The 26644-nt window shown below is 42.8% G+C and overlaps 2 protein-coding genes across 8 annotated transcripts in view; both read right to left on the minus strand.

Annotated features, from left to right (window-relative positions):
* Nucleotides 1–318: 318 nt before the first annotated feature.
* ZBTB24 (zinc finger and BTB domain containing 24) lies at nucleotides 319–17295 on the minus strand. Of its 7 annotated transcripts, XM_006931932.5 has the most exons (8): nucleotides 17102–17295; nucleotides 16615–16668; nucleotides 15443–16413; nucleotides 12261–12428; nucleotides 11697–11780; nucleotides 10921–11004; nucleotides 6982–7063; nucleotides 4936–5880 (listed from the first exon to the last, which is right to left on the minus strand). In XM_006931932.5, exons 3-8 carry the CDS (start codon nucleotides 16383–16385, stop codon nucleotides 5163–5165), a joined length of 2079 nt encoding a protein of 692 aa, XP_006931994.2. In that variant the 5' UTR covers nucleotides 16386–16413; nucleotides 16615–16668; nucleotides 17102–17295; the 3' UTR covers nucleotides 4936–5162. The 7 variants fall into 7 exon arrangements, 4 of the variants coding, with proteins under 4 accessions (XP_044914548.1, XP_006931994.2, XP_006931993.2 ...); XM_045058613.1 differs by lacking the exons at nucleotides 4936–5880; nucleotides 17102–17295 and adding an exon at nucleotides 319–1042 and having other exon boundaries at nucleotides 16615–16756; XM_006931931.5 differs by lacking the exon at nucleotides 17102–17295 and having other exon boundaries at nucleotides 16615–16756.
* The window catches only part of AK9 (adenylate kinase 9), a 145580-nt gene continuing 135618 nt past the window's right edge, over nucleotides 16683–26644 (minus strand). The window contains exon 40 of the mRNA XM_045058599.1: nucleotides 16683–16796. Within this exon, the coding sequence (XP_044914534.1) occupies nucleotides 16774–16796 (23 nt within the window). The 3' untranslated portion in view covers nucleotides 16683–16773. The remainder of the gene's footprint in view (nucleotides 16797–26644) is intronic.

A 26644-nucleotide genomic window follows, 5' to 3' on the forward strand; every position in this document is an offset into this window, starting at 1 on the left:
TGCTTAATTACATGCAAAAAATTTGAAAGTTACATCATCTATCACAGTGACATTCCTGTTTCTTTTAGATGTCATTCCTTGACACCTGATGTTTACAAAAGGCAAGGGGAATTTTTAGAGGTCACTCCAAGCCTGCTGTTTACAAAAGTGAAACCAAGAGTTTTCTTTCAATGTTTAAGAATTTAGGCTTATTTTAGGAGCCCCTGGGTGGCTCAGTCAGTTAAACGTCTGACTCTTAATTTTGGCTCAGGTCATGATCTCATGAGACTGAGCCCTATGTTGGCTTCTGTGCTGACAGTGCAGAGCCTGCTTGGGATTCCCTCTCCCCCATTTTCTGTCCCTCCCCCACTTGTGTGCGTGTGGTCTCTCAAAATAAGTAAGTAAACATTAAAAAAAAATTTAGTCTTAATTTAGTCTGAAAAGTGAGGGTGATAACTCACCTCAATACTTAACAAATAAGGGTAGCAAAAAGTCAAACAAGTCTGCCCTACACATAAACTATCCTTAGTCAGGAGTTCGAAAAAAGGACTCACGGAGGCTCATGTTAGTTAAGACATTTTCACATCAGCAGTAACTTTCATGGACTTGGTAAATTTCTATTAAGTTTTTAAACCAATAGTGGTAAAATACTAATATAAGTATTAATGTGGTAGTCGTTTCTATAGGAGAAAGACTATACACCTTTTACAATTATTGTTTTATGCAAAACGTCTGATCGTGCTAAAATGTCAGACACAGATCAATTTTTAAGTAAGTTCTACACCCATCCTGGGGCTTGACCTCATAGACCCCAAGATCGGGAGTCGTATGCTCTATCGACTGAGCCTGCCAGGGAACCCAGATCCTCAATTTTAGCCAAAAACCTTCCATTACATCAAGCAGATCGTACGTGAAGAGAAATTCAGCTTCAATTTCAAAAGACTGGTGATAGTTAAGCCCATCTGGTGGAAGCAGCGTAGTGCTGTGCAGCAGTTCCGGCTTTGCCAATTACTGTGTGACCATGGGCAATGGACTTCATCTATTAGGGCCTCTATGTTCTCATCTGTAAAATAGGCATAGAAATATTACTTAGCTCATACAAATGTCATGAAGATTAAGTAAAATAGGAATGTTGCTTCAGATAGGCTATAGGTGCATCCCAGACACTGGTCATTCCAGATGCCAATTATTTTGGGCTGAATTGTGTCCCCCCCACCAAATTCACGTGGATGGCCTAACCCCTAGTACCTCAGAATGTGACTGTGTGGGGAGTAGGGCCTTTAATGAGGCAACTAAGTGAAAATGTGGTCATTAGGATTAGGGTGGGCTCTAATCCAACACTGACTGGTGTCCTTGTAAGATTAGGACAAAACACACAGAGGGAAGACCATGCAAAGACAGGGAGGAAAAGATAGTCAGGAGGCCTCAGAAGAAACCAACCCTGCCCACACCTTGATCTTGGACTTTTAGCCTCCAGAACTGAGAAAACAGATCTCTGTTGCTTTAAGCACCCAGTCCGTAGTATTTGTTATGGCAGCCCCAGCAAGCAAATATGCCAGTCCTGGCCCGAGGGCACTGGAGGCCCCTAATTGCAGGGTGCTGCATAAATCCTACTTTGTGAGCCACGAGACAAGAGAACGTTGAGAAGCACCAAGGTACAGACCTAAGACACTTGGCTTCAATCCTGGCCTATAGTATAAAGACTCAATATGTGGCAGATATTATTATCCAATTCATGAAAACCTAGATGTAAGCATCTATAACGGGAATATCACTATATTCTTCAGCATTATGTGACTGGTTGCTCACAGTTCCTAAACACAGGGAACTGACTGCAGAAAACAGTAGAGGTAGAAAAATGTTCAAGAAGCAGACACAAGCACATGTGTAAATAACTGATTTTGATGGCAGGAGCTCGAGTCTTCCCAAAGCTAGCCCTCTAACTCAGAGAAAACCACAGACTCACTTTTGAAAGCGATAAGGTGCATCTCAGTAACCCAAAGCATAATGTTCTACTTCCTAAGAAGTACACTTTGTATTTCTGCACTTCTTAAAACAATTTTAAAAACTGTACAAGTTTAATACAAAATAAGTTGTGAAACACTGAGCCAAAAATTTCTCAAACACGTAAGAGGCATTTTTACGTGCATGACATTTCCTTTGGATACAGAGTCACTGAACTTTAGAATTTGGGATTTCAGAGGGCAGAAGGTGTTTTGGGGACACAAAAGAGAAGCTAGATTTATAAAGCTATCATTTTCTCCTTTCCCTTTGACAGACAGGCAAATAAACCAGAACTCTTCCAGAAGATATTTTTATGGCTGAAACTGGCTCTCAAGTTAGAAGCAGGTAGGCCTGTGCCATGCAGAACAGGAGCCACCAGCCACACGTGGCTGTCAAGAACTTGTATTATGGTGGGGTGCCTGGGTGGCTCAGTTGGTTAAGCGTCCGACTTCGTTCAGGTCATGATCTTACAGTTTGGGAGTTTGAGCCCCACGTCGGGCTCTGTGCTGACAGCTCGGAGCCCGGAGCCTGCTTCAGATTCTGTGTCCCCCTCTCTCTCTCTGCCCCTTACCCGCTCACACTCTGTCTCTGTCTCTCAAAAATAAATAAAGATTAAAAAAAAAAAAAAAACTTGTAATATGGCTAGTGTGACTAAGGAACCGGTGGTGGGCTTTTTGTTGTTTTTTTAGTAATCTCTAATGCCTAGTGTGGGGCCTGAACTCATGACCCCTGAGATCAAGAGTCGTATGCTCTTCTGACTGAGCCAGCCAGGCACCCTAGATCTTAATATAAATTTAACTGATAATCATTTCAGTTATTGAAAAAAAATTCAGTGTGCAACTACTTGTATGTTAATCTAGGTTTTCAACTGTAAATTGCATGAATTCTAAATACAGGTCAAGTATGTCCAAAGAATATTAGCATTCAAATTGAGTGTATACTAGATTTTGAAGACTTAGTATGCAAAAAAGAATAAAAAAATATTAATACGTTTCTATACTGAATACAGGTTGAAATATTTGGAAAATGTGGTATTAAATAATTTTACTCAAATCAATTTTCACCTTTTTGTTTTTAATGTGGCTACTAGAAAATTTTAAATTACATGAGGCCCACATTGTATTTCTCCTAGTGCAGAGGTAGACTGTCGTAAAGCTAGTTAAACTTGACTTATGTGACTGTATTTCCTGAATAAATTCTCTAGCTCTCCAGAGTGAGTAGCTAAAAATTCATTTATATTAATACTCTGTATCTCAAGAAACTGTGGGCCAGTAAGCTTTGAAAAACTGGCAAAAACTTTGCATTTTAAGAGTAAGATTGAAGTAGTTTAAATGACTAAGAATTTGAAATAATATTTAGGTCATAACTGTATTTGTACAAATTACTATCTTGGCTCTAGTCAGGCCTGACTTGAACATTACTCGATTGATATACATAAGATATATATCACTTTAGAAATTTTGTGAATTATATATACTAAAATATAGTTTGGCAAATATGTTTAAAAAAAAAAAAAAGCTTTTATCTTCTCTGAAACCTGAAGAATTCCATTATTTTAACCTCCAAAAAAAACGTTCTTGACTCAGGCAGAAATCAAACAAAGATGTCTACAGAGAGAAAATAAGTAACTGATGTAATGATCCTGTTAATTTTAGGGTAGATTACCCCTACGCTCCACCAGCATTATGTTAACTTAGATTAGTGCCCATTTTCTTCTCTCCAAAATCTGCTATCAGTTTACTTAAGAGAAAGCAATCAAAGTCTCCAATAAAGTACACTGGGCTTGAAAACCTAACCCAAACATAACTTCAACTTTTGACAATTATTTAAAACTGTACAACAATTACAGATTGGCTACTATGGTTTGGAGGCTCAAATTATTTTTAAAAGTAGAAAATATTTACTTTTTAAAATGATGTGTCCATTTTATGAGATTTAACCTACCTTGCAATAAAAATAGATTATAATAAGGTCCCATCTTCAGAAAGTTATCAGACATAATACACAGATCATTTTCAGGATCAATCAGAATTCAGGAGAGTATATTTGATACTTAAAATACACTGAATAGAATTTTACATTCCAGGATAACTGAGAAAGCTTTAACTTCATCAGAAAGAACAATTATCACTGCTGACAACAATTTGTAATTTATGGGTTGAATGTCTTGATCCGTTTCACTCTTTAATTAGACTTTTAAATTAAATTTTCAATAACCTTCTTTTAAAAAAATATGTAAATCCCCTCAAAAATATGTAAATCCATGTTTCTCAGAAAAATTGAGTTCAGAATTTTTAAAATAATCCTGTACTTTTTGGTTTTCTTGTTATATTCATTTTGATTTAAAATAGACTTTTAGGGGCGCCTGGGTGGCGCAGTCGGTTAAGCGTCCGACTTCAGCCAGGTCACGATCTCGCGGTCCGTGAGTTCGAGCCCCGCGTCGGGCTCTGGGCTGATGGCTCAGAGCCTGGAGCCTGTTTCCGATTCTGTGTCTCCCTCTCTCTCTGCCCCTCCCCTGTTCATGCTCTGTCTCTCTCTGTCCCAAAAATAAATAAACGTTGAAAAAAAAAATTTAAAAAAAAATAAAATAAAACAGACTTTTAGTTTATATGTCTCTGAATCTACCTCAAACCTGACACGAAGAGCCCACCGTACCACAGAGATTAAATGTTGAGTTACTCTGTTTTAGGGGATTAGAGAGTATTAAAAGGACAGATTCTCCAAAGTTGTTATCTGTATTCAGCCCTGACTGGTCTTATAGAAGCAACCAGGTTGCCTAAGAGAAATGAAGAAGAAACCACTCTACCCAATTCAACCAACATATGACTTCCTTTTTTCTAAAAAATATAAATGGAAAGGTCACAAGGCCATAAGCTGTGGCCATGGACAGTCAAGACTTAGAGAAGTCTAAATCCATGCCCCCAAATAAAAATCATCCAAGACCTTAAGAGATTTGGATGAAAATGAAAACCATTCATCAATAATGAATGCTAAATCCAAATCTGGACCACATACAAGATACGACACACACGTCTTGTTGCCTGGATGGAAAGCATCAGAACTAGCAGCTAGCCATCACACCTCTGGAAAGACTTGTGAGTGCTTCAGAAAGCCTGCCTTCCGGCACAGTTACAGCTGGCTCACTGGGAGGAGACCAATCGATCACACACGTTTACAGGTCAGCTCTGCTCCTGGCTAAGTGGTGGGGGTGGGGGCACATGGTGGTTGGGTGTCGGGGGAGCAGGCTCCGTCAGCTGCAGGTGTTGAGCCGGATCTGAAGCACTTGCTAAATGGAGCTCCCCTGTTTGCTCTTGATGGGCGTGAAGATGTTCCAGGGTTTCCTTGGAGAGTGTGATTACATGCACTGGCTCGGTCTGTGCGGGTTCCATCTGGCTTTCAATCATATTGAGGCTCTGAATGTGTTCTGTTTGCTCCTGTTGGGCTGAAAGAATTAAATTCTGCAGTTGTTCTGGCTGCTGCGTGAGCAGGGTGAGATTAGCGGCCTGGTCCGCGGTCATGTTCTGAGAACTCTCTGCTGTGACAATGCTGATTCCTTGGCTAGGACCAGGCATGAAATTGATGTTATGTACAGAATTGGTTACAAGAAGCTGAATTTCTTGCTCTCCAGATGCAGACAGTTGATAGGGCTGCAGCTGAAGAATATTCCTGACCTCTTCAGTGTTATTATTGCCAGAAACGCTGCTGGCATCTGATGCAGGTTTCTCTTTGCTATGGATTTTCAAGTGAGCCTTCAAGTTGTCTAAGCGAGCAAACTGTAAGTTACACTCAGGGCAGGAGAAGGGCTTTTTGCCTGTGTGCAGAATGCAGTGTCTCCTCTTGGCACTGGAGTCAGAGAAGGATTTGCCACATATGCCACAGGAGTATGGCTTTTCTCCTCTATAAGAAAATACACGTTTTATCTTAAAAACAGATTTGCTACTTCCTGATCATTTAGGGAGAAGAAGAATAGAGGAAAAATTAACTTGACTGGGAGTCATAAGTCATGGGTTCTTCTACTAACTTAAGGAGTCACAGCAAGTCCCAACTTTCATGGGTTTTAGTTTCTAATCCTAAAAGAAAAAGAAAAGGCGGGGATGGTATCTGAGTAAGGGTGGTGGATGGGGCTGGGCTAGATGTGATAAAATTTTATGATTCCATAGTCTATATTTCAGATAAGAAAGCAAATATTTACATATCACACAGAAAGTTCCTTTTTGGTTTTAGTTCTCATTGCAAACTTTATTTCTTTTTTAAAGATTTTAATTTTAAGTAGTTTTCACACCCTATGTGGGGCTTGAACTCACGACCCCAAGATCAAGAGTCGCGTGCTACACTGACTGAGCAAACCAGGCACCCCCTCATTGCCAACTTTCGGACTCTTGTGGCCAATTAAGTATATATGATGGACTTCAATATTAAAAACTTGAGTAACCCTTAATTATTTGCCTTAGAAGGACTATTAAATTGGGGCGCCTGGGTGGCTCGGTCGGTTAAGCGTCCTACTTCGGCTCAGGTCATGATCTCGAGGTTCCCAGGCTCTGTGATGATAGCTGAGAGCCGGGCGCCCATTTCGGATCCTGTGTCTCCTTCTCCCTGTGCCCCTCACCCACTCGTGCTCTCTCTCTCTCGAAAATAAACATATTTTAAAACAAGTATTAAATCAAATCTAGAAGCTATGTGAGCAAAAACATTTATTCGGAAACATTAAATTTAATATTTATTTTTGACTGAAGAACTTAAGCTTTGGATCAGTCTCCAGCCCAAAAATAAAAATTCAAGAAATGAAATCAATCATGTAAACTTTTGCTGGCCAGAGCCAGTTTTCCTGATTTTGCTTAAGTGGGGAACTGCTTTATTGAAAAGATAACTGTAAACTACACAAAAACTTCTACCCGTGTAATAATTAGGGAAAAGGACCGTATAGGTAACATGTCACCCAACTGAATGCCAGGGTTGAATGAGGACTCCCATATGAGAAAAATACCTGCAAATCTTTACCTGTGGATTCTGATATGGGTCTGAAGAGAACTCTTTGCTGTGAAAGATTTGCCACAGATTTCACAAGTAAATGGCTTCTCACCTAAGAAAGGGAAAACATTTAGAAATACACATCCAACATAAAGGAAAAAGGAATAATCACCCCACAGTTCACAGTATAAAAAACAAAAGGGGACAGCACTTGACTCCTCAGTGAGTACAAATGAATTAAGCCCTTTCCAAGCACCTGTTGTGTACCCAAGCATTGAGTGCTAAGTACCAAGAGGATGCAGAGAAAGTGTAAGATATGGTTCCTTCCCTTACAAAGGGAAACAAGGAGATACGTGATTATACGCAGAAAACAAAAGGACACACACCATTTACTCCTGTAGGTCCACCCTGAGATAACGCACAACTGTCACACTTTCCTGCTCGGTGAGGTAGCCCTCCTGACACCTCCCCAAGGACCCCGGGGCACTAGGGTGACTCATGTATCATTGACATTTCTATCTACCTTCCAGTGTATTCAGAATCTGACCACCTGTAACACCTCCACTGCCACCCCTGGTCCAGGCCCACCACTGTCTCTGCGGCAGCCTCACAGGTCTCCCCGCTTCTGCTCTAGCTTCCCTGCTGCCCACAGTAAGTGCTGCGACCACGGTGACCCTGCAGGCAGTCAGATCATTTCACACTTCTGCTGCAAACACTCCAAAGGCTCCCTGCTCCCATCCAGAGATAAAAGCCAAAGCCCCAAGCCTACGAGGCATCGCAGATCTGTCCGCCCACACCAGTCCTCGCTCTAAACTTTTCTGACCTCACTGGGCACTCCCCCTTTGCTCGCTGCTCAGCATCCCGGACACGCTGGAGAGTCACTGGACACCACACCCTGAGCGAGTGGGCTCCGTAGGGGACTCCTGCTCCCACCAGTCATCCCCCAGCACAGCTCCCCTCGGGGACTCCCTCGCCCTCTGCACTGCCTCCAAGTCCCTGCTCAAACGTCACTTTACCAGTGAGGAGGCCTCCTCACCACCGAAAGCCCTGTCCCCCACCCCTAATACTCCTTAGTCCCCTTCTCCGAATCCATTTTCTCATGATGCTATCCCCACCTCACACACTGTACTTGTTATTTATCACCTGTCTCCCCTGTTCTTAGGAGAAGAATTTGTGGGCTTGTCTACTCCTAGTACCCCAATGCCTAGAATTGGGCCTGGCACGCTGTTCCAGAAATCCCTGATGAATGAATGAATGAATTTCACAGGATGCAAACGAAGGCCCACACATGACTGCTGCAGACTCCACGAGGAATTCACAACGCTTCAAAAGCATTCATGCAGTGTTAGCCTGTACGCTGCACATGCTACCGACGGACTGTCCCATCCTCCAGAAACAAAATTAAGTGATCCTAACGCAGGCAAGGGAACTGAGTTTAAAGAAAAGAAAGAACAAAATCCCACTGAAGTAGGTAGCAGCAAGGGATGGGGGCAACCTGGAGTGCAGCCAGGCAGCTTCCCTTCTACAGCATTTACTGGAAGACGCATGCTACACATCTCTTCGAGCTCCATCTGGGCAGAGGACACTGGCGCCAGCTTGGGTGAATCTGCATCTTTGCACGATCAACTCCCACCACTCCAAAGGTGAAAGCCAGGCCACTGCCATTATCTTTCCATAGCTTCTCAAACCACAGCCAGGGCCCACCCTGTTCCCAGTTTGTTTCCAGATTCCAAGACTGACTACCTGCTTGTCAAGTTCTGTGTGGGAAACATTAACAATGTTCACATTACCATTTGATGCTATCTGGGTTTATGACATCTCAGAAAGTCTTTCTGTTGACATATGTTTTAAACGATGGAAATTCTTTCCAGGAACATAGTCCTTCAGAATATATCCGGACTGGACCACATCCACTGCTACCACACGTTGCAAGCCCCTGATTAGTACAACAGCCTCCTAATGGGTCTCTCCATCCTTGTCTCACCTCACCCCACAGAGAAGCCAGAATGATCCTATTAAAATTCTAAGGCACCTCCTATCACTGCTCTTGTTAATCCTCTGGCTCAGAATAAAACCCAGTCTTCACTGTGGCCTCCAACATTCTGAAGCCTGAGTGCACACACCAGAATCACCAAGGAAACTTTTACAAATACTTTCAAGGCTCTACCCCAGGTCAGTTCAGTCAGAATCTCTGGGGTGGGGACCAGGCTTTTTCTCTCTTAAAGCTTCTCAGGTGACTGAAGGATGCAGCTATGCCGAGGAACCCTGTGTTATACAAACTCCAGTCGCCTCTGCTTTCCACCTACCCGAGCCCTCCTACCTCTACTGCCCTGGCTTAGCCTCAGTCACAACAGCCTCCCGGCATTTCTCTGGCAAGTTGGAAACTCTTGTGTTTCAGGGCTTTGTACCTGCTGTTCCCCCTGCCTGGGATGCTCTTCTCCCGGACAGCGACAGTGACTGGCTCACTCCCCATAGCATTCAAAACAAATTTTTTTTTTTAAGCTTATTTATTTAAACAGTCTCTACACTAACGGGGGTCTTGAACTCATGACCCCGAGATCAAGAGCCGCATGCTCTACTGACTGAGCTGGCCAGGTGCCCCTGCTCCCAGAGCATTCAGATATCTATCCAAGGTGTCCCCTCATCAGTGAGGCCTTCCCACACAAGTCCCCATGTAAAAGGGCAGCTCACCTTCCCACATCCTGCCCCCTTACCCAGTATTTAGTTCTTCACAGCACTGACCCCCACCTAACATGTTATATAGTCATTTGTTCTTTGTCTTCCTTGGTCAAATGGTAGCCCCTCAACAGCAGGGGCTCTGGCCACCTCATTCACTGTTGTATCCTCACGACCTAGGTAGAGCGGTGCCTGGTACCCAGTAATTGTTCTGTAAATATGTGTTAAACGAGTGAATTAAACTTCACAGACCCTGTTCACGATAATATCTATTGAAAGAATGTATGGAGGGGCGCCTGGGTGGCTCAGTTGGTTAAGTGTCCAACTTCAGCTCAGGTCATGATCTCGCAGCTTGTGAGTTTAAGCCCCGAATCAGGCTCTGTGCTGAGAGCTCAGAGCCTGGAGCCTGCTTCGGAATCTGTGCCTCCCTATCGCTCTGCCCCTCTCCCACTCACGTTTTGTCTCTCTCTCCTTCAAAAATAAATGAACGTTAAAAAAAAAAAATGTAGGGGCGCCTGGGTGGCGCAGTCGGTTGAGCGTCCGACTTCAGCCAGGTCACGATCTCGCGGTCCGTGAGTTCGAGCCCCGCGTCAGGCTCTGGGCTGATGGCTCGGAGCCTGGAGCCTGTTTCCGATTCTGTGTCTCCCTCTCTCTCTGCCCCTCCCCCGCTCATGCTCTGTCTCTCTCCCAAAAATAAATAAAAAACGTTGAAAAAAAATTTTTTAAAAATTAAAAATTAAAAAAAAATTAAAAAAAATGTATAGAGCTCCATTTTCACAGAATGCCTACCCTATGAGACATTTATTTTAAGAAAACAAGTTAAGGAGAAAAACTTTGTGTTTGAAGAAGAAAATGTCCAAAGCAGCATAAACCAATCTGATATACCTGCCCTGATCAATCCTGCCTCCTCTTTATCCCTGGAACAGATTTTCCTGGAGGTGGCGATGCTTGTATCATAACCACTGGTACTGGGGCAGGAAATGGGAGACCCCATGCCTATGCTACCTTTGTGTTTGTTTCATTTTGTTTCCTTTTCTAAAAACAACGATCGCCATCTCCCACGATGAACTACACTAAGACTGAAACACAACCAAACTCAGACTTGTAAGCCATCTCTAAGTTGCTGAGCTATTAGAGAAGGGATCTCCCCACAGAATGGTGTGGACAGCCTTCCACCTTGATCTCGTAAAATCACCATCCAATTTATAATAAATGGAGCCTGAGGAGGACTCGACCTCACTCTTCTAAAACCAGGAAGTGTACCAGAAAGGAGGGACGAGATGGTAGTTTTACCTGTGTGTGTCCGTAGATGTTTCTTTAGCTGAGACACATCCATGAATTTGCGATGGCAGTGGTTGCATTCCGGTAATGAGTGGCCTTGTCGCAACAATAAAAAAAGTGTCAGTGCATGTATGCGCTCTCTCCCTGCATTTCTTCAGTGATTTGTGTTAAAGCACTTCCCTGAAAAATAATCACTTTAAATATGGTACTTTAATAACACAACAGTAATTTTATTAATTTGGTAACAGTTAACATTTTCCTATGCACCTCAACACACTACTTGGGAGAGCTGGGACTCTTCCAACCTCCCTAAACATAATCTCCTTCTTCCCTTGAAGCACTGGTGTGACTGTGGCCAACTGGTCTCAAATGTCACTCCCAACCCCTCATTTATTTCTTATCACTTGGCAGGAGAGGAAAAAAAGACAATGGACAGAGCTAGGTGGGAGAAGGCCTGGACGGACAGCTACGGGGTAAGGATACTTCTGTCTAGGCACCATTAAAAACAGTCAACTGGCACCCTCTTAGGCAAGTGGCACTTCTGAAAGATGCCAATTCTGCTGGGTTTCTGTGTGTGGTACCAAAAGTGTAGTACAAAATTTTTAAATATAAATCCCAAGGTAGTGGAGAAGAACACAAGGAAAAGACAACTAATTTAGATCTTTTTAAGATTCTTTCCTTACATGCTAATTTATCTTCCACAATATGACCCTAGTATTTCAGAAGTAATTTGTATTTGCTTTTCTCCCCATCAATCCAAATCCACATTTTCTCTCACTTTACTGTACCTGTGTGAACTCGATAATGGCTCTTTAGTTGTCTTTTCTGGCTAAAATATTTGCCACACTGATCACAGGTGAAAGACTTCTGTCCTGCCAAATAAAAAAATAAAGACACTAAAACACACAAAAACTGGAAAGAACTAGAATGTTCACTGATAAAGTAAGTAACACAGTGGGCCCAGGTTCCCATTTTCTATGAATGATTTGGGTTTGCCTACAAACCCAAATGCCTTCAGAGTCCACCAGAGTAACATAAACGTGCAAAGGTATGTAAGGCAGTAGGGAGTGGTGGAGACTGGGGTAAAGGTGGACCGCTCAAGTTTCCCCCCAAATCACCAAATTCTTAAACAAATGTCTGCACATTGAGCTCCCGAGAGCCGGTTTATAAGCCCTAGTTTTAAGACTCAATGCTGTGCAGAATTCTAACCTGCAGTCTGGCAAAGGCACAATTCTGCCGTTCAATGACACCAGGTGGGAAGTGACACCAGGCTGAGAAAAGCCCCTTTTGATCGCGGGTAGTGCCCACCCCAGAACCCGGTGGCAGGTGGCCCCTGGTGCTTCCCCAGCTACCTGAATGCAGACTCATGTGCTCCAGCAGGGAGTGCTTGGTGGTGAGAGCCTTGCTGCACACCGTGCAGGTGTAGGGTCGTTCGCCAGTGTGCATCCGGGTGTGGACCTGCAGGGAGTGCTTCTGGGCAAAGCCTTTTCCACACTCATTACATTTGAAAGGCCGCTCCCCTGGAGTTAAGAGCCCCAGAAACACAGTGTAAGCAAGAATATGCACATCTTTCTGTTTCCTACTAAATTAAAATGACAATAAAGGGATTTCTCTTCATAGCATACATCCACAAGGCCCAGCACTGGAGAGAAAACAGCAGCAATAAAATCTGGCAAGCTGGAACAGATGAATCTGATGCCAGCAGTGAGAAGGGCTGAGACGGAACCTAAGACACAGCCTTCACAATGCTCAGGAATTGGCAGCCCCTGTTACCTCAGAAGATGGGGGTGAAGATCAATGACAGTCTGTTTCGAAGGTAGTTAGACCCCCCCAGAAGACTGGCCAGCTCCCCAACAAGGCTGGAGACTGTTCTCTGAAGAGGGTAAAACAGTCTCTGCACTGTGGGTCTCCAGGCACAGTGGAAGGGGACTGTCCCAGGGACAGCAAGTCCAAGTTTACTTTTGAAGTGATGAGACTATAACCGGCCTTCTTCCCTGCTCCTGCTCTAGACACTGGCGGGAAGCCTGGGAGGGTGGACTGTTTTCTTCTGGAATGTGGCAGGCCGGGGTAGGGGGGCTGCAGATGCCAGGTGTCAGTGAGGAGGTGGGGTGCAGCCACACCACCCCCAGTGAGGCTGTTGTCTACAGGCCCTCTCCATACCCATGGGAACCTTCAGTCAACCGTTCCAACATAAGATTAAATATGATTTTTAATTAATTAATTTTATTTATTTATTTTTGAGAGAGAGACAGAGAGTGCCAGCAGAGGAGGGGCAGAGAGAGAGGGGGGCGGGGGAGAGAGAGAATCCCAAGCAGGCTCCACACTGTCAGTGCCGAGCCTGACTCGGGAGCTCAAACTCATGAACTATGAGATCGCGACCTAAGCCGAAACCAAGGGTCGGATGCTTAACCGACTGAGCCACCCACGCACCCCAAATATGATTTTTAAAAAAACCACCATTCAAGGAAGGCTTTTAGTAGTTGAAACAGATACCAAAACAAGTAAGAAAAAAAAAGCAATTTGCGAAAAACAGAAGCTGCCCAAGGGGAAGAAAACATTAAAAACTAACAAAGAAGAGACTGCTGTTATTAACGTGCTCACCATGAACCAAAAAGAGGATTCACAATAATTTTTAAAAAAAGGGGCGCCTGGGTGGCTCAGTCGGTTAAGAATCCGACCTCGGCTCAGGTCATGATCTCGCAGTTCACGGGTTCGAGCCCAGCACTGGGCTCTCTGCTGACAGCTGGGAGCCTGGAGCCTGCTTTGGATTCTGTGTCTCCCTCTCTCTCTGCCCCTCCCTCACTAGCACTGTCTCTCTCTCAAAAATAAACGTTAAAAAAAAAAATTAAAAAAAAAGAATCTAGAGAATAAAAAAGGGCTTCTAGAGGTAAAACAGTGAGAGTAGAAATAAATCTTTAAGTGTTGAAAGATAAAGGGGAAAGTAGAAAGTAGAGCCAATAGTGATGGGAAATAGGAGATAAGGACATGGGAGGATGGGTCTGGAGGTTGAACATCCAGATAGCAGGGAGTTCCAGAAAGAGAGAGCGTAGAAAACCGACAGAAATCATCCCTGAGATACTTTCCAAAAATTTTCTGGAACTGAAAGACAGAGTTTCCAACCCGTGTGGATCTGCTATTAGCCACCAAAATGGATGAAAACAGACCCACACTAAAGTGATTCACTGCAAAATTTGAGAACACTGGGTGCAAGAGGGGACATACTACATGCTGTTTTCCTTAACAAATCTTACAGAACTACTTAACTATTTAAACCATACTGTTACAGTTCAACAAGTATTTCCCAAATGTCTACTTTGTTTAAAGAATCAGAATTCAAGGTTGTCAATCTATCCTTCGAACCAAGGCTCCAATTAAATCAGAAGCTCTGGGGCTGGTGCCCAGTTGCTGGTAGTTTTAGAAGCTCCCTAGGTGATTCTAATGTGTGGCCAGGGAGCACCTGGGTGCCTCAGCTGGTTAAGCGTCCAACTTTGGCCTAGGTCAGGATCTTGCCGTTCCGGAGTTCGAGCCCCGCATAGGGCTCTGTGCTGACCAACTCAGAGCCTGGAACCTGTTTCAGATTCTGTCTCCATCTCTCTCTGCCCCTCCCCCACTCACATTGTGTGTGTGTGTGTGTGTGTGTGTGTGTGTGTGTGTGTGTGTGTGTCTCTCTCTCTCAAAAATAAACATTAAAAAAAAAAGTTTAATGTGTGGCCGGGGTGAGAACCATGGGGCTAGATGTGCTGGGTCAGATGACAGCAAGCTGAGGGATGAGAGGAGACTTAACTACTAGTCCCTATACTTAAGCTTACAATTAGGTTTAGGGGTTATTTAACTGGTAACTACAGCCCGACCCAAAAGAGAGTTAAGTGTGTAAGAGAGGACTCAAAGGAGGAAGGGATTTCTGCCAGGGCTGCACTGTCCAACATGGTACCATTTAAATTAACTAAAAAACTCAGTTCCTCAGTCACACTCACTACACGTCAAAATCACATGTAGCTAGTGGCCACCATATTGGACAATGCAAATACAGAACGTTTTTTCCATCCTCACAAAAGGGTCTATTGGCCAGAGCTCGGTTAGAGGGACCAAACAGGAGAAGACATTCACAGCTAGATGGCTGAGTGAGAAAGCTGTCCAGACAGACCTGGGTAAAAGCACAGCTGTGGTCAAGATGAAAAATGTTCAAGACTCAGAAAGAAGAATAAATCTGGCTAGAGTGTGATACCTGGGCATGAAAGCCTTGAACCAACAACTCTAAGAGCAGGGTTCTACAATCAGGCTACCTGGGTTCAAATCCCAGCTCTGTCTCTACATGGATGACCTGGGCCAGTTATTTCTAGGACTCGGTCTCTTCATCTGTACCATGGGGATAACATTCCCTACCTCATAGGACTGTCGTGAGAATTAAATGCAGTAACATGTATAAATGCCTTATTATAATGTCCATCACATAGAAGTTGCACAATAAATGAAAGCTGTCATTATCATCATTACTCCCAAACACATTCCAGCAAGCTGAGAAAAGTATAATTACCCGTGTGGCTCCTCTGGTGGATTGCCAAAAAGTGATTGTACTTAAACACTTTGCCACAGTCCTTACAACAGGCCTCAGGGCCACCAGGGCGCTTTCTCCTTCCACAGACCCTTCTGGCTGAACCCTGGTCATCTTCGTCCCCAACAAGTTTGTAATCTTTAAGTTTGACGGACCTCCGAATCCTCCGCTTGCTGTACCGACTCTGGCTGTCCTGCCCGTCCTGGGTCTTGGGATCACAATTCTCATCTTTTTCAGCAGGCACTTCCTCCCCTCTCCCTGGCTCACAATCTTCTGTGTCTTTTGCTGGAATCTGTTCATTCAGTATACCGCTGTCTCCCTCTTTTACCACAAAGTTATGTCTATTTTGAACCGAATTGTTTACTCTCAGCTGTATTTCTTCCTCTGCAGGCAGCTGTGATTTCCCCTCCTGCAAACTGTTGACTTTTCTTGGCCTTCCCCGTTTCCGCTTTGGAGGATCATTTTTCTTATTAGAAATAACAACCACTGGGGCACCAGCAGTGCTCAAAGTCGTTGGCTTTGGGGAGCTATGATTATTTTGGAAATCCGTGTAAGCCTTTACCAGGTCATAGACTTTTAAGAACTGAGCGGTAGCCAGGACCTGTTCCGTACTCTTCGCACTGGCCTGGAGACAACCCGTGTAGATAAATTCCAGCAGCATACCAAACGTGTCAGCAACCATGCCTTCCAGCATATAAATGGACTGACCAATCTCCCCCTCTTCAGCAAACATCATGGAGAAGTATTCACTACTGGCAGCAAGTAAGGCTTTGTGAGCCCGGAAATGCACATTCTCCACGATTAAAGTGATGTCACAGAGAAAGCCTTTCTTCCGCTGATCCTCAAAACTGGCCAGAACAGTGTCACTGTGAGTGTCTGAGTGTACAACAAGCTGCCCAGAAGGCTCTGATGATGTTTCTGCCATTTTCTTTAGAAGCCAAGAAGCATAAAGCCTGAAATAAGAAAATAATGATTAAAAACGAGGAAGCATCATCTCATAAAGTTAATCCTAGCCCAAACAAACCTAGTATTCACTTCACATGGTTATCTGAATTTTACCATTTGCCACTTGCAGAAGGTGATTTAAAAAACAAAAAACAAAACAAACAAACAAACAAAAACTTAGGTTGGGATTGTCATTCTTGTACTGTTACCTAGTTGGGTGAGTCTCCAAGATCCCTGTTGCCTCTCAGGGTCTGTTTTCTCCTCTGTAAAATGAAGGAACGGGAATCAACCATCTCTAAAGTCCTTCCCCAGCACCAACTTTCCATAGCTGCGCACACAATCAGAATGGGAACCACAGCGTCTCGATTTCACGCATTATTAAACATTTCGTCTGTGAACACATATAAAAGGGGCCAAGAAAATGTACGAAATGAATTTGGGGGTAGCTGCAATGAAATAATAACCTAAGGCTCATCGGGCCTCGCTTCGGAAGCATAGCACGATCGCCCAGGCTGTCCCCAGACAGCGCACGGAGGGGCGGGCGGACGATTCCCCGGAGACCCGGGTCCGCGGAGCGGTGAGCGGGACGCGGGGGAGGCCCCCCACTCCCGGCCCGGGCCCCTCAGGCGGGACAGGGGAGCATACGGCTGGGCAGCACTCACCACGGCCCGGGACCGCGAGCTCGGGAGGACCTACCTGTCGGGGCGCCCGGCGGGGTCCGGATCGCGGCCGTCCCACCTGGCGGCCTGGATGGCGCACCCGTGCCAAGGCCACCCAGGCCCCCTACTCTGCAGAATCCGCCGCCGGGGTACCTGCGTCGTCCGGGCTTCTGTCCCTGCGCCGCCGCCGCCAACCCGGAAGCGCCGGCGCCGGGAGCCTGCGCGCGGACGCCGGACCACGTGGCCCGCGGAGGCGCCCGGGGCGGGGCTGCACCGCCCAGAGATCCCGGGCGGGTCCTGCGTTTGCGGTGAGTTGGGAGCGGAGGATGGGGCGTGGCGTTGTCATTCGGCAATTGCGGAAGTTTTATGTCATATTAGATATATCTCACCGACAGCTTAATCAGTTTTGTTTCTTCCCAGATGCCGAAGCTTGCGTTAAGGTCTCCAATACGTGAGGAGTGAATGAAATCGCCTTTACATTCAGTACCATTACCATCATTGTCATCGTGTAATGCTAATAGAATAATCATTATTATGTGCCTCTTAATTATTTTTCACATCTGTCTTTTCCTTTTCCATCCCACTTAGAATGCCTAGTCCAAGGGAGTGAAGAGAGGCGCCCTATCTAGTCAGATCTGAATACTGAGTAATCTTGGGCAGATTGCTTATCCTCTCAATCTTGTTTACCTTACCTGTAAAATGGAGATGTTAACACTGGTGTCAGCTAGGTTGGGTAGCTGTGGGGTAAACAAGATTAGGGAGGTAATGGATTTAGTGTCTGGTTTAATTCATATCTATTATGATTAAAATGATCATTATCGCTACTCAGACTTTCATCATCTTTCTTCTATAGACTTTAAGGGCTTCTAACTAGTCTTAGTTGCGTGCTGTTCCCTCCAATACACAGAAGTAGGGAGATCTCATCAAGTACAGATCACACCCAGAGACTGGAAGCATTCCCCTGATTAGAATCCACTGTGGCTCCCATGTACCCTCCTGATAAAGGCCAAGCTTCTTGACACCATCTACAAGCCCCAGCCAAATTCAGTCCCCTCCTACTTCTCTCTCCAACTATTTCAGCATTTTCACTCTCTCAGTCTAGGTTTCACCAATACCTAATTGCTTATACAGATCTTCCTCCACTTACAATGGGGTGTTGTCATGATAAATCCATTGTAATTTGAAAATATGATAAATTAAAAATATCGTAAGTCATTTAATACACCTAATCTAATTGAACATCACAGCTTAGCCTAGCCGGCCTTTTAACATGCTCACAACACTTACATTGGCCCAGAGTTGAGCAAAATCCTCTAACACAAATCCCATTTTGTAGTAAATGTTGATTATCTCACGTAATTTATTGAGTACTGTACTGAAAGTGAAAAACAGAACGGCTGTATGGGTACAGAGTGGTTGTAAGTTATTTACCCTCACTACTGTGTGGCTGGCTGGGAGCTGCAGCTCGCTGCCGCTGACCAGCATCACAAGAAATGACCCCACTGCCTATCACTAGCCAGGCAAAAGATCAAAATTCAAAATTTGAAGTACAGTTTCTACTAAATGTGTATTGCTTTCTCATCATTGTAAAATCAAGAGATTGTAAATCAAACCGTCAGAAGTCAGGGACCATTAGCAATTTATCCCCTGCAACACCCATGTCCAGATCTCCAGCGTGCCATCATATTAGCCTCCGAGAGTTTGAAACTGAAGATGTGATTACCAGCCCCTTTTAAAATTTTACCGTGAGATCATGACCTGGGCCAAAATCGAGCATCGGATGCTTAACCGACTGAGCCACGCAGGCACCCCTATCTTCTCATTATCTTGACAGGGTCTTTGCAGAGCAGAAGTTTTTCATTTTAATAAGTCCAGCTTATCAATCATTTCTTCCATGGATCATGCCTTTGGTGTTGTATCTAAAAAGTCATTGCCATACTCAGGGTCATCTAGGTTTTCTCCCATGTTATCTTCTAGGGATTTTATAGTTTTGCATTTTACATTTTGATCTGTGATCCATTTTGAGGTGATTTGGTGAAAGGTGTAAAGTCTGTGTCTGGATGCATTTTTTTCCATGTGGAATGTCCAGTTGTTCCAGCACCGTTTGTTGAAAAGACTATCTTTGCTCTAGTGTATGGTCTTTGCTTCTTTGTCAACGATCAGTTGACTGTATATAATTATGTGGGCTCTCTTTTCTGTTCCACTGATCTATTTGTATGTTCTTTTGACAATACCACACTGTCTTGATTACTGTAGCCTTGTTATAAGTCTTGAAGTTACATGGTGTCAGTCCTCTGACTTTGTTATTTTCCTTCAATATTATGCTGGCTCTTCTGGGTCTTTGCCTCTCCATATAAACTTTAGAATCCACTTGTTAGTGTCCATAAAATAACTTCCTGAAATTTTGATTGGAATTGCACTGAATATACAGATCAAGTTGGGAGGAACTGACATCTTGACAACATTGAGTCTTACTATCCATGAACATGGAATATTTCTCCATTAATTTAGTTATTCGATTTCATTCAATTGAGTTTTGAAGTTGTCCTCATATAGATACTGTACATATTTTGCTAGATTTACACGTAATGTAAATGGATGTAATGTACACTGGATGATAATATAAATGGTATTGTGTTTTCAAACTCATATTCTATTTGTTCATTGCTGCATATATGAAAGTGACTGACTTTTATATACTAACGTCGTATACTGCAACCTTGCTATAACTTATTAATTGCAGGTTTTTTGCTGTTGTTGTTGATTCTTTTGTATTTCCTATGTAGATGATCATGTCATCTGTGAACAAAGACAATTTTATTTCTTCCTTCTCAATCAATATATCTTTCACTTCTTTTTCTTGTATTACTGCAATAGTTAGGACTTTCAGTATGATGTTGAAAAAGAGTGCTAAGAGGGAACATCCTTACTTTATTTTTGATCTTAGTGGGGAAGCTTCTAGTTTCTCACCATTAAGTATGGTATAAACTGCAGGTTTTTATAAATGATCTTTATCAAGTTGAAGTTGTCTTCTATTCCTAGTTCACTGAGAGTTTCTATTATGAATGAGTGTTGGATTTTGTTAAATGCTTTTCCTTCATCTATTTATATGACCATATGGGGTTTTTTTTCTTTAACCTGTTAATGTGATGGATTACATTAATTGATTTTTGAATGTTGAACCAGCCTTGCATACCTGGGATAAATTCCACTTAGTTGTGGTGTGTAATTCTTTTTATACTTGTTGGATTCAATTTACTAATATTTTGTTGAGAGTTTTTACATCCACGTTCATGAAAGATATTGGTCTATAGTTTTCTTGTCTTGTAATGTCTTTGTCTGGTTTTGGTATTAGGGTATTAGGGTAGTGGTGTCCCCATAGAATGAATTAGGAAATAGCCTTCTGCCTCTGTCTTCTGAAAGAGATTGTAGAGAAGTGATATAATTTCTTCCTTAAATGTTTGATAGAATTTACCAGCGAACCATCTGGGCCTGGTACTTTCTATTCTGATTCAAGTTTTAAAATAGATATAACCATTGAGATTGTCTATTTCTATTTTTTATATACCATAAAATTATCATAGGGAACAAGGACAAAATCAAAACAATGTAGGAGAAACAAAAATTGAAAGCATTAACCCCCAACAAACCCCTATTATAGGAAGGAAAATAACCCTACAAGGGAAGTCTGAGATGTAAGATGGAGAGCTCACAGAGAGAAAAACAGCAAACATGAGGGAAATCTAAACAAACACTGATTATGAAAGGAAAATGTTTAATTTGGATAATAAACTATATCCGAAATATTGAATAAAATAGCATTTAAGATGGCAAGTCGGTGAATAGTAGGAAATGTTTTAAGGACAGAGATATTACCTTCAGACTAAGCATGCATGTTAAGAGTAGTGACAGATACTCAGTGGATAGAAATAGAGTGCATACCTTTGAAAACTTTAGCAGAGACATGGAATTAAAAAGTTCCAGTCAGTCCAAAAGAAAGAGGGAACAGATAAAAAAGAATGGATGTTAAAAAGTTAGGCAGAGCTAGGTCATGCAAGGTGTTTTATTCTATATGAGCCAGAGTTCTCCAGGTAAACAGAACCAAGGGGATATATAGAGAGATTTACATTTATTGAAAGGAAATAGCTCAATGATTATGGAGGTCGGGGAGTCTAAAATCTGCAGTGTCACCTGACAGGTTTGAGACCCTGAGGATTTGGTAGTGCAAATGAAGTCTGAAGGCCGACTGCTGGAGAATTCCTTCTTACGGAGGCTGCACTTCGTGTTCTATTCTGGCCTTAAACTAATTAGATAAGGCCCACTCACATTATAGAGGGTAATCTTCTTAGTCTATTTCACTGATTTACATTTGAATCTCATCCCAAAATACCCTCCAAGTTGACATATACAATTAACCGCACATATGACCAGAGAAAAGTGTTTGGATTTTACTTCAATTAAAGTGGGAAGCCATTAGAAGGTTTTTAAAAGGGAATGATGAAACCTGATTTATTTATTTAAATTTTTTTTTTCAACGTTTATTTATTTTTTGGGACAGAGAGAGACAGAGCATGAACGGGGGAGGGGCAGAGAGAGAGGGAGACACAGAATCGGAAACAGGCTCCAGGCTCTGAGCCATCAGCCCAGAGCCCGACGCGGGGCTCGAACTCACGGACCCTGAGATCGATCGTGACCTGGCTGAAGTCAGACGCTTAACCGACTGCGCCACCCAGGCGCCCCCTGATTTATTTATTTAAAGACTGCTCCAGGTGCTGGATGGAACAGTAGATCTCAGAGGAACAGGAACAGAAGCATGGAAAGTCGGTGAGGGCAGTACAAAACATGAGAAGAGCCCAGACTCATGGACGTAGTCTTTGATAGGACTTGCTGAGAGAGTAGATGTGGGGAGTCAAGGAAAGAATGCAATTCAGGTTCATCCCTAGGTTTGGGACCAAATCAACTGAGTGTACAGTATTACCATTAACTAATCTGAGAGAAAACTGGAGAAAGAGAAGCTGGGTGAATAGCAAGTATGGGGTGGACATATTAAATTTCAGATGTCAACTAGATAACCAAGTAAAGATATACAGTAGGCAGATATAGAGAAGAGTCTGGAGTTCAGAGGTGAATGCAGAACTTGAGACATTAATATTAATGTTGGAGTTATCAGAGTATAGATTCTAAATTATCCTAAGATCACTTACAGAGTGAATATCGATGGATAAGAGGCTATCCAGGTTTTTTTTCTCTTTCCCCTCCAAATTCAATCTCCACCCTTCTTCCCCATCTTTTGGCCCTGGAAGCTGCAAGGACTACAACAAAACCCGGTATCTACTGGCTTCTGGGTGCATTGGGTCAATGGAAAACCCAGCAGGAGTTTAAAGGAAGGAGAAGTTCATGATCATCTAGCAACTGGAGGTTGGTAGAAGTCCTTTGTCATTATGAAGGGCATCAAAACATCCTTGCAGGCTATAACAGTAGACTGTAGCAAGGCAGAAACTATAGTCCAAAGTTTATGTCATAAATGGGTTTGAGGGGAACAGAAAAGTAATTGACATTGTTCAGTGCCAGTAGGGACAATATAGGGACAATATAGCACTTTACAGAGATTTTACAACACTAATTCAGTAGTGCTCCAGTTTCAAGGCCCCATTTCTTCTGCATCTGATAGGGGTGATGTGTACCTATTTACATTTTTATTTCCTACCCTTGACTGGGGAAGTTTCTTGTAAATAAACACATGCTTGTATAGACTGAGCAACTTTCAACATGCTTGGTTCACAGGTTTGGTAAATATACATGTTTATTTATTCTTGGAATGTCTTTCACCGGGTGGTTAGAATCTCAATTTTTATTTTGTCTCTGTTTTTACCTGCCTTGATTCTGAAAGGTCAATTTAATTCAGATGTTACCCCTCTAAGAATTCTTCCCAGAACCACCCACAATTAAAGGCTTTCGGGCTTTGTAGACCTATCTCTAGTCAAGCTCTAGAAGGCTCTAGTCAAGCCTTCATTTGTAAAAGCAAAAACAAAGATGAAACAAAAAATCACCGAACACTAGACAGAGGCATGCATATATAAAATATATCTCTCATTCTCTCTCGGTTCTTTAACTCCTTCCCCTTCACCACCAAATTTATGAAAATGTAATAAATGAATTGAGAATAAGTAAAATATACATAATAAAATAAAAGTTTATTATTTTTAATGTTTATTCATTTTTTGAGAGAGAGAGAGCGAGCACAAGTGGGGGAGAGGCAGAGACAGGGAGACACAGAATCTGAAGCAGGCTCCAGGCTCTGAGCTGTCAGCACAGAGCCCAACATGGGGCCTGAAACCAGGAACCGTAAGATCATGACCTGAGCCAAAGTTGGAGGCCCAACTGACTAAGCCACCCAGGCGCCCCAAAATAAAATGTTTTAAAACGACAGTGTTTAGTGCTTTGAGTTTTGATGAATTTAAAACCACAGCTCGGGGCGCCTGGGTGGCTCAGTCGGTTGGGCTGCCGACTTCGGCTCAGGTCACGATCTCACGGTCCGTGAGTTCGAGCCCCGCGTCGGGCTCTGTGCTGACAGCTCAGAGCCTGGAGCCTGTTTCGGATTCTGTGTCTCCCTCTCTCTCTGCCCCTCCCCTGTTCATGCTCTGTCTCTCCCTGTCTCAAAAATAAATAAACGTTAAAAAAAAAAATTAAAAAAAAAATAAATAAAACCACAGCTCATATCATATCCCTAAATGAATTCTAGAAGCCTTAAAGAATTCAGTATAAACACATACACACGCAAGCACGCACCCAGTAGAAGAAAACAGAGTAGAATATTTATTAAATTTCTGAAGATGGAAGAACTTCTAGAGCTTAGAAAAATATTCAGTATCATAAAAGAAAGATGAACAGGCTTTACTTTGATTTAAAAAATAGGATTTATTTGCTGCAAATATGAAGGATTGATGTATATATTACATAAAAAGCTCATGCAAAAAATAAAAAAGTATGCCATGAGTAAGAGGCAAAGGGCAGGAAGAAACAATTCTTGAAAGAGGAAATGCAACTGGTGATTAACATCTGTAAGAATGTCCAGTGTTGCTGTTAATTCAAATGAAAGCAATAGGGGCTGCTTTTCACCCATTTATTCTAATGCGCCACAATTCCTATCACTAAACTGCCTTCCAAAATGACCACAGCCATTCATGCTGCTTCCAAGAGCACCCAAAGGCTCCAATTTTATTACTCCTTTACTATCATTTGGCATTATCTTCTTCATTTTTTAAATTCATGCCCTTTCACCTAGTACTTTTATTTCCCCAAATTTGTACCAGACTAAGAATCCCAAATATGGGGGAAAAAAGGTTCAGCACAGCGGTTCTTAATATAGTATGACAGCACACAGTCCAGCACCAGGACTGGTCAGATATAGTATATTTACTTGATGGATCTGACTGGAACCATTAAAACAAAGAAAGGAAAGGAAATACAAAAATCCTTTCCCTATTTTCCACCCTTTATTTACTGTACTTATGTTATTTTTGTCTTAAGGTCTGTCAAATGGATACTCTCTCTCTTCCCTGGGCGAAATTATGCATTTTTTTTAGTTGTAGTGAAAATGACATCTAGACAATTAACGCAGAAAAGCACAGGCTGGCTGAAGGGTGTCTCTTGCCCTAGTATGGGCACTCCCTCAGCCTTGGCCTGAAGCTGTCAGTTGAGGGTGGCAGCCTTCAGGATGGGAGTTTTGAGCCAATGTGAACACAGTGGGCTGGTCTCCCCCTCCTACTGCTTCACTCAGGGAAAAAAAATTCAGGGACTCAGAACACCCAGTCAGAATATTCTTTCATCATATTTGGGGCACTGGTTGATAGATTTATAATGATATACAAATATAATTTCTGAACAAAAGGAGGATTTCAATAACATGTCTTAAAATGATGCATGTTCTCCATTTTCATTGCAGAAATGCTATTCTCCCTTCATGGGACACAGACCCCTGGCTCTAACTTGCTAAAAAAAAAAACAACTTGCAAACATTATAGGTGGGGTGTAAGTACACATAGGGGGTGGAGCTAGGGGGTTCTCGAGCTCCAGGGAGAAGATTTTCCGTAGTTTTCTATAATATTTTTATACCTTAAAGTATGCACACGTGCACGCACACACGCACACGCATGCTTGAGTCTACAGAGGAATCAGGCCAGTGTAGGGCCCTAGGAACACTGAAATGACACCATGGCAGTGATTTCCAAGTTGTGCTCACAGTGTAGGGGATGTTAAGGAAAGAGCAAGGGTCTGGGGTTAGGCTAAATCTGGATTCTACTACTCATGCTATCTTGGGTAAGAACCTCTTCTTCTATGTATAAGTGCAGTGTGTAAAGAATTAAATGAGATAAGGTACGTAAAGCCAGTAGCACACCATCTGGCACCTAAGGAACAGCCTGGAAATGATAGCCCGGTCTGCAGTTATTCTAAATAGGGTCCTGTGTGTAACTATATTTGCATGTGAGTGTAGAGACCTAGAATGTCCAGAGCTGTAAGCTACTTGAGAAAATTTGATTCCCCCTGCCCTGCCCAATGCTCCTATCTGCTGCACTGCATTACATAGATTTACTCAAAAGAGACCTATGGAGAAAGGGATGAAAAGGGAGAATCACATGGCCTTTGGTCCCTGGCTCAGCTCAGGGACTAAACTTCTCCCTCCTCAGGAGAGAAGGCGCATTCACCCTACTTCTGTGCAGAACTCAGCAGCTCCAGAAAAAAAGATGAGGAATTAGACCACCTTTGGGTTTATAGAATTCTTAGGGTGAAGCCATATCAGAGAACATAATCCCCAGATGCTCTCTGGAGGCCCCAAGAAATGTTTGCGGGCACTTTGCAGGGGCTGCTGCCCATCATAAAGGGGAGGATACGGAAGCAATCAAGTTGGTTTTAATTGTTAAAGGAAACTCCTTACACCATAGGCTGAGGAAGACTGAGGACAGTAGTATCTGGTTAGGAATGCAAAAGTTCCCCTTTATCATGGAAAGATGGTAAATTACAGGTGTTAAGAACTAGGAAGGGAGGAAGGGTGGGTGGGGCCTTACGTTGCCAGCAAAACTTGGTAGCTGCTGACAGCTCCCAGTCTCTAGAAAAGGTATAGATTCATCTATGGGTATATCAGCAATAGTTCAAAGGCTTTGGGGTTTTTTCTTAACTTTTACAATAGGCTTCTAGCTTTTATTTAAACATCATTTTATTATGAAAATATACAAAAAATATACAGAACAGCCTTCTAGCTTTTAACATTGTTGAAATGATAGGGATCAAAGACAACATGGATGAATCTGAAGGACATTATACTAAGTAAAATATGCCAGACAGAGAAAGACAAATATTGCATGGAATCATACATATTGTGGAATCCAAAAAAACAAAAAAGGTCAAGCTCATAGAAGCAGAGTAGAATGGTGGCTGCCAAGGGCTGGTGGGGGGTGGGAGGAGAAATGGGGAGATATTGGTCAAAAGGTACAACTTTCAATTATAATATGCATAAATTCTGAGGATCTAATGTACAGTGTGGGACTACAGCTAATAATGCTGTATTGTGTACTTAAAATTT

Source organism: Felis catus, chromosome B2 (genome assembly GCF_018350175.1).
Source record: "Felis catus isolate Fca126 chromosome B2, F.catus_Fca126_mat1.0, whole genome shotgun sequence".
NCBI classification, from domain to species: domain Eukaryota; kingdom Metazoa; phylum Chordata; class Mammalia; order Carnivora; family Felidae; genus Felis; species Felis catus.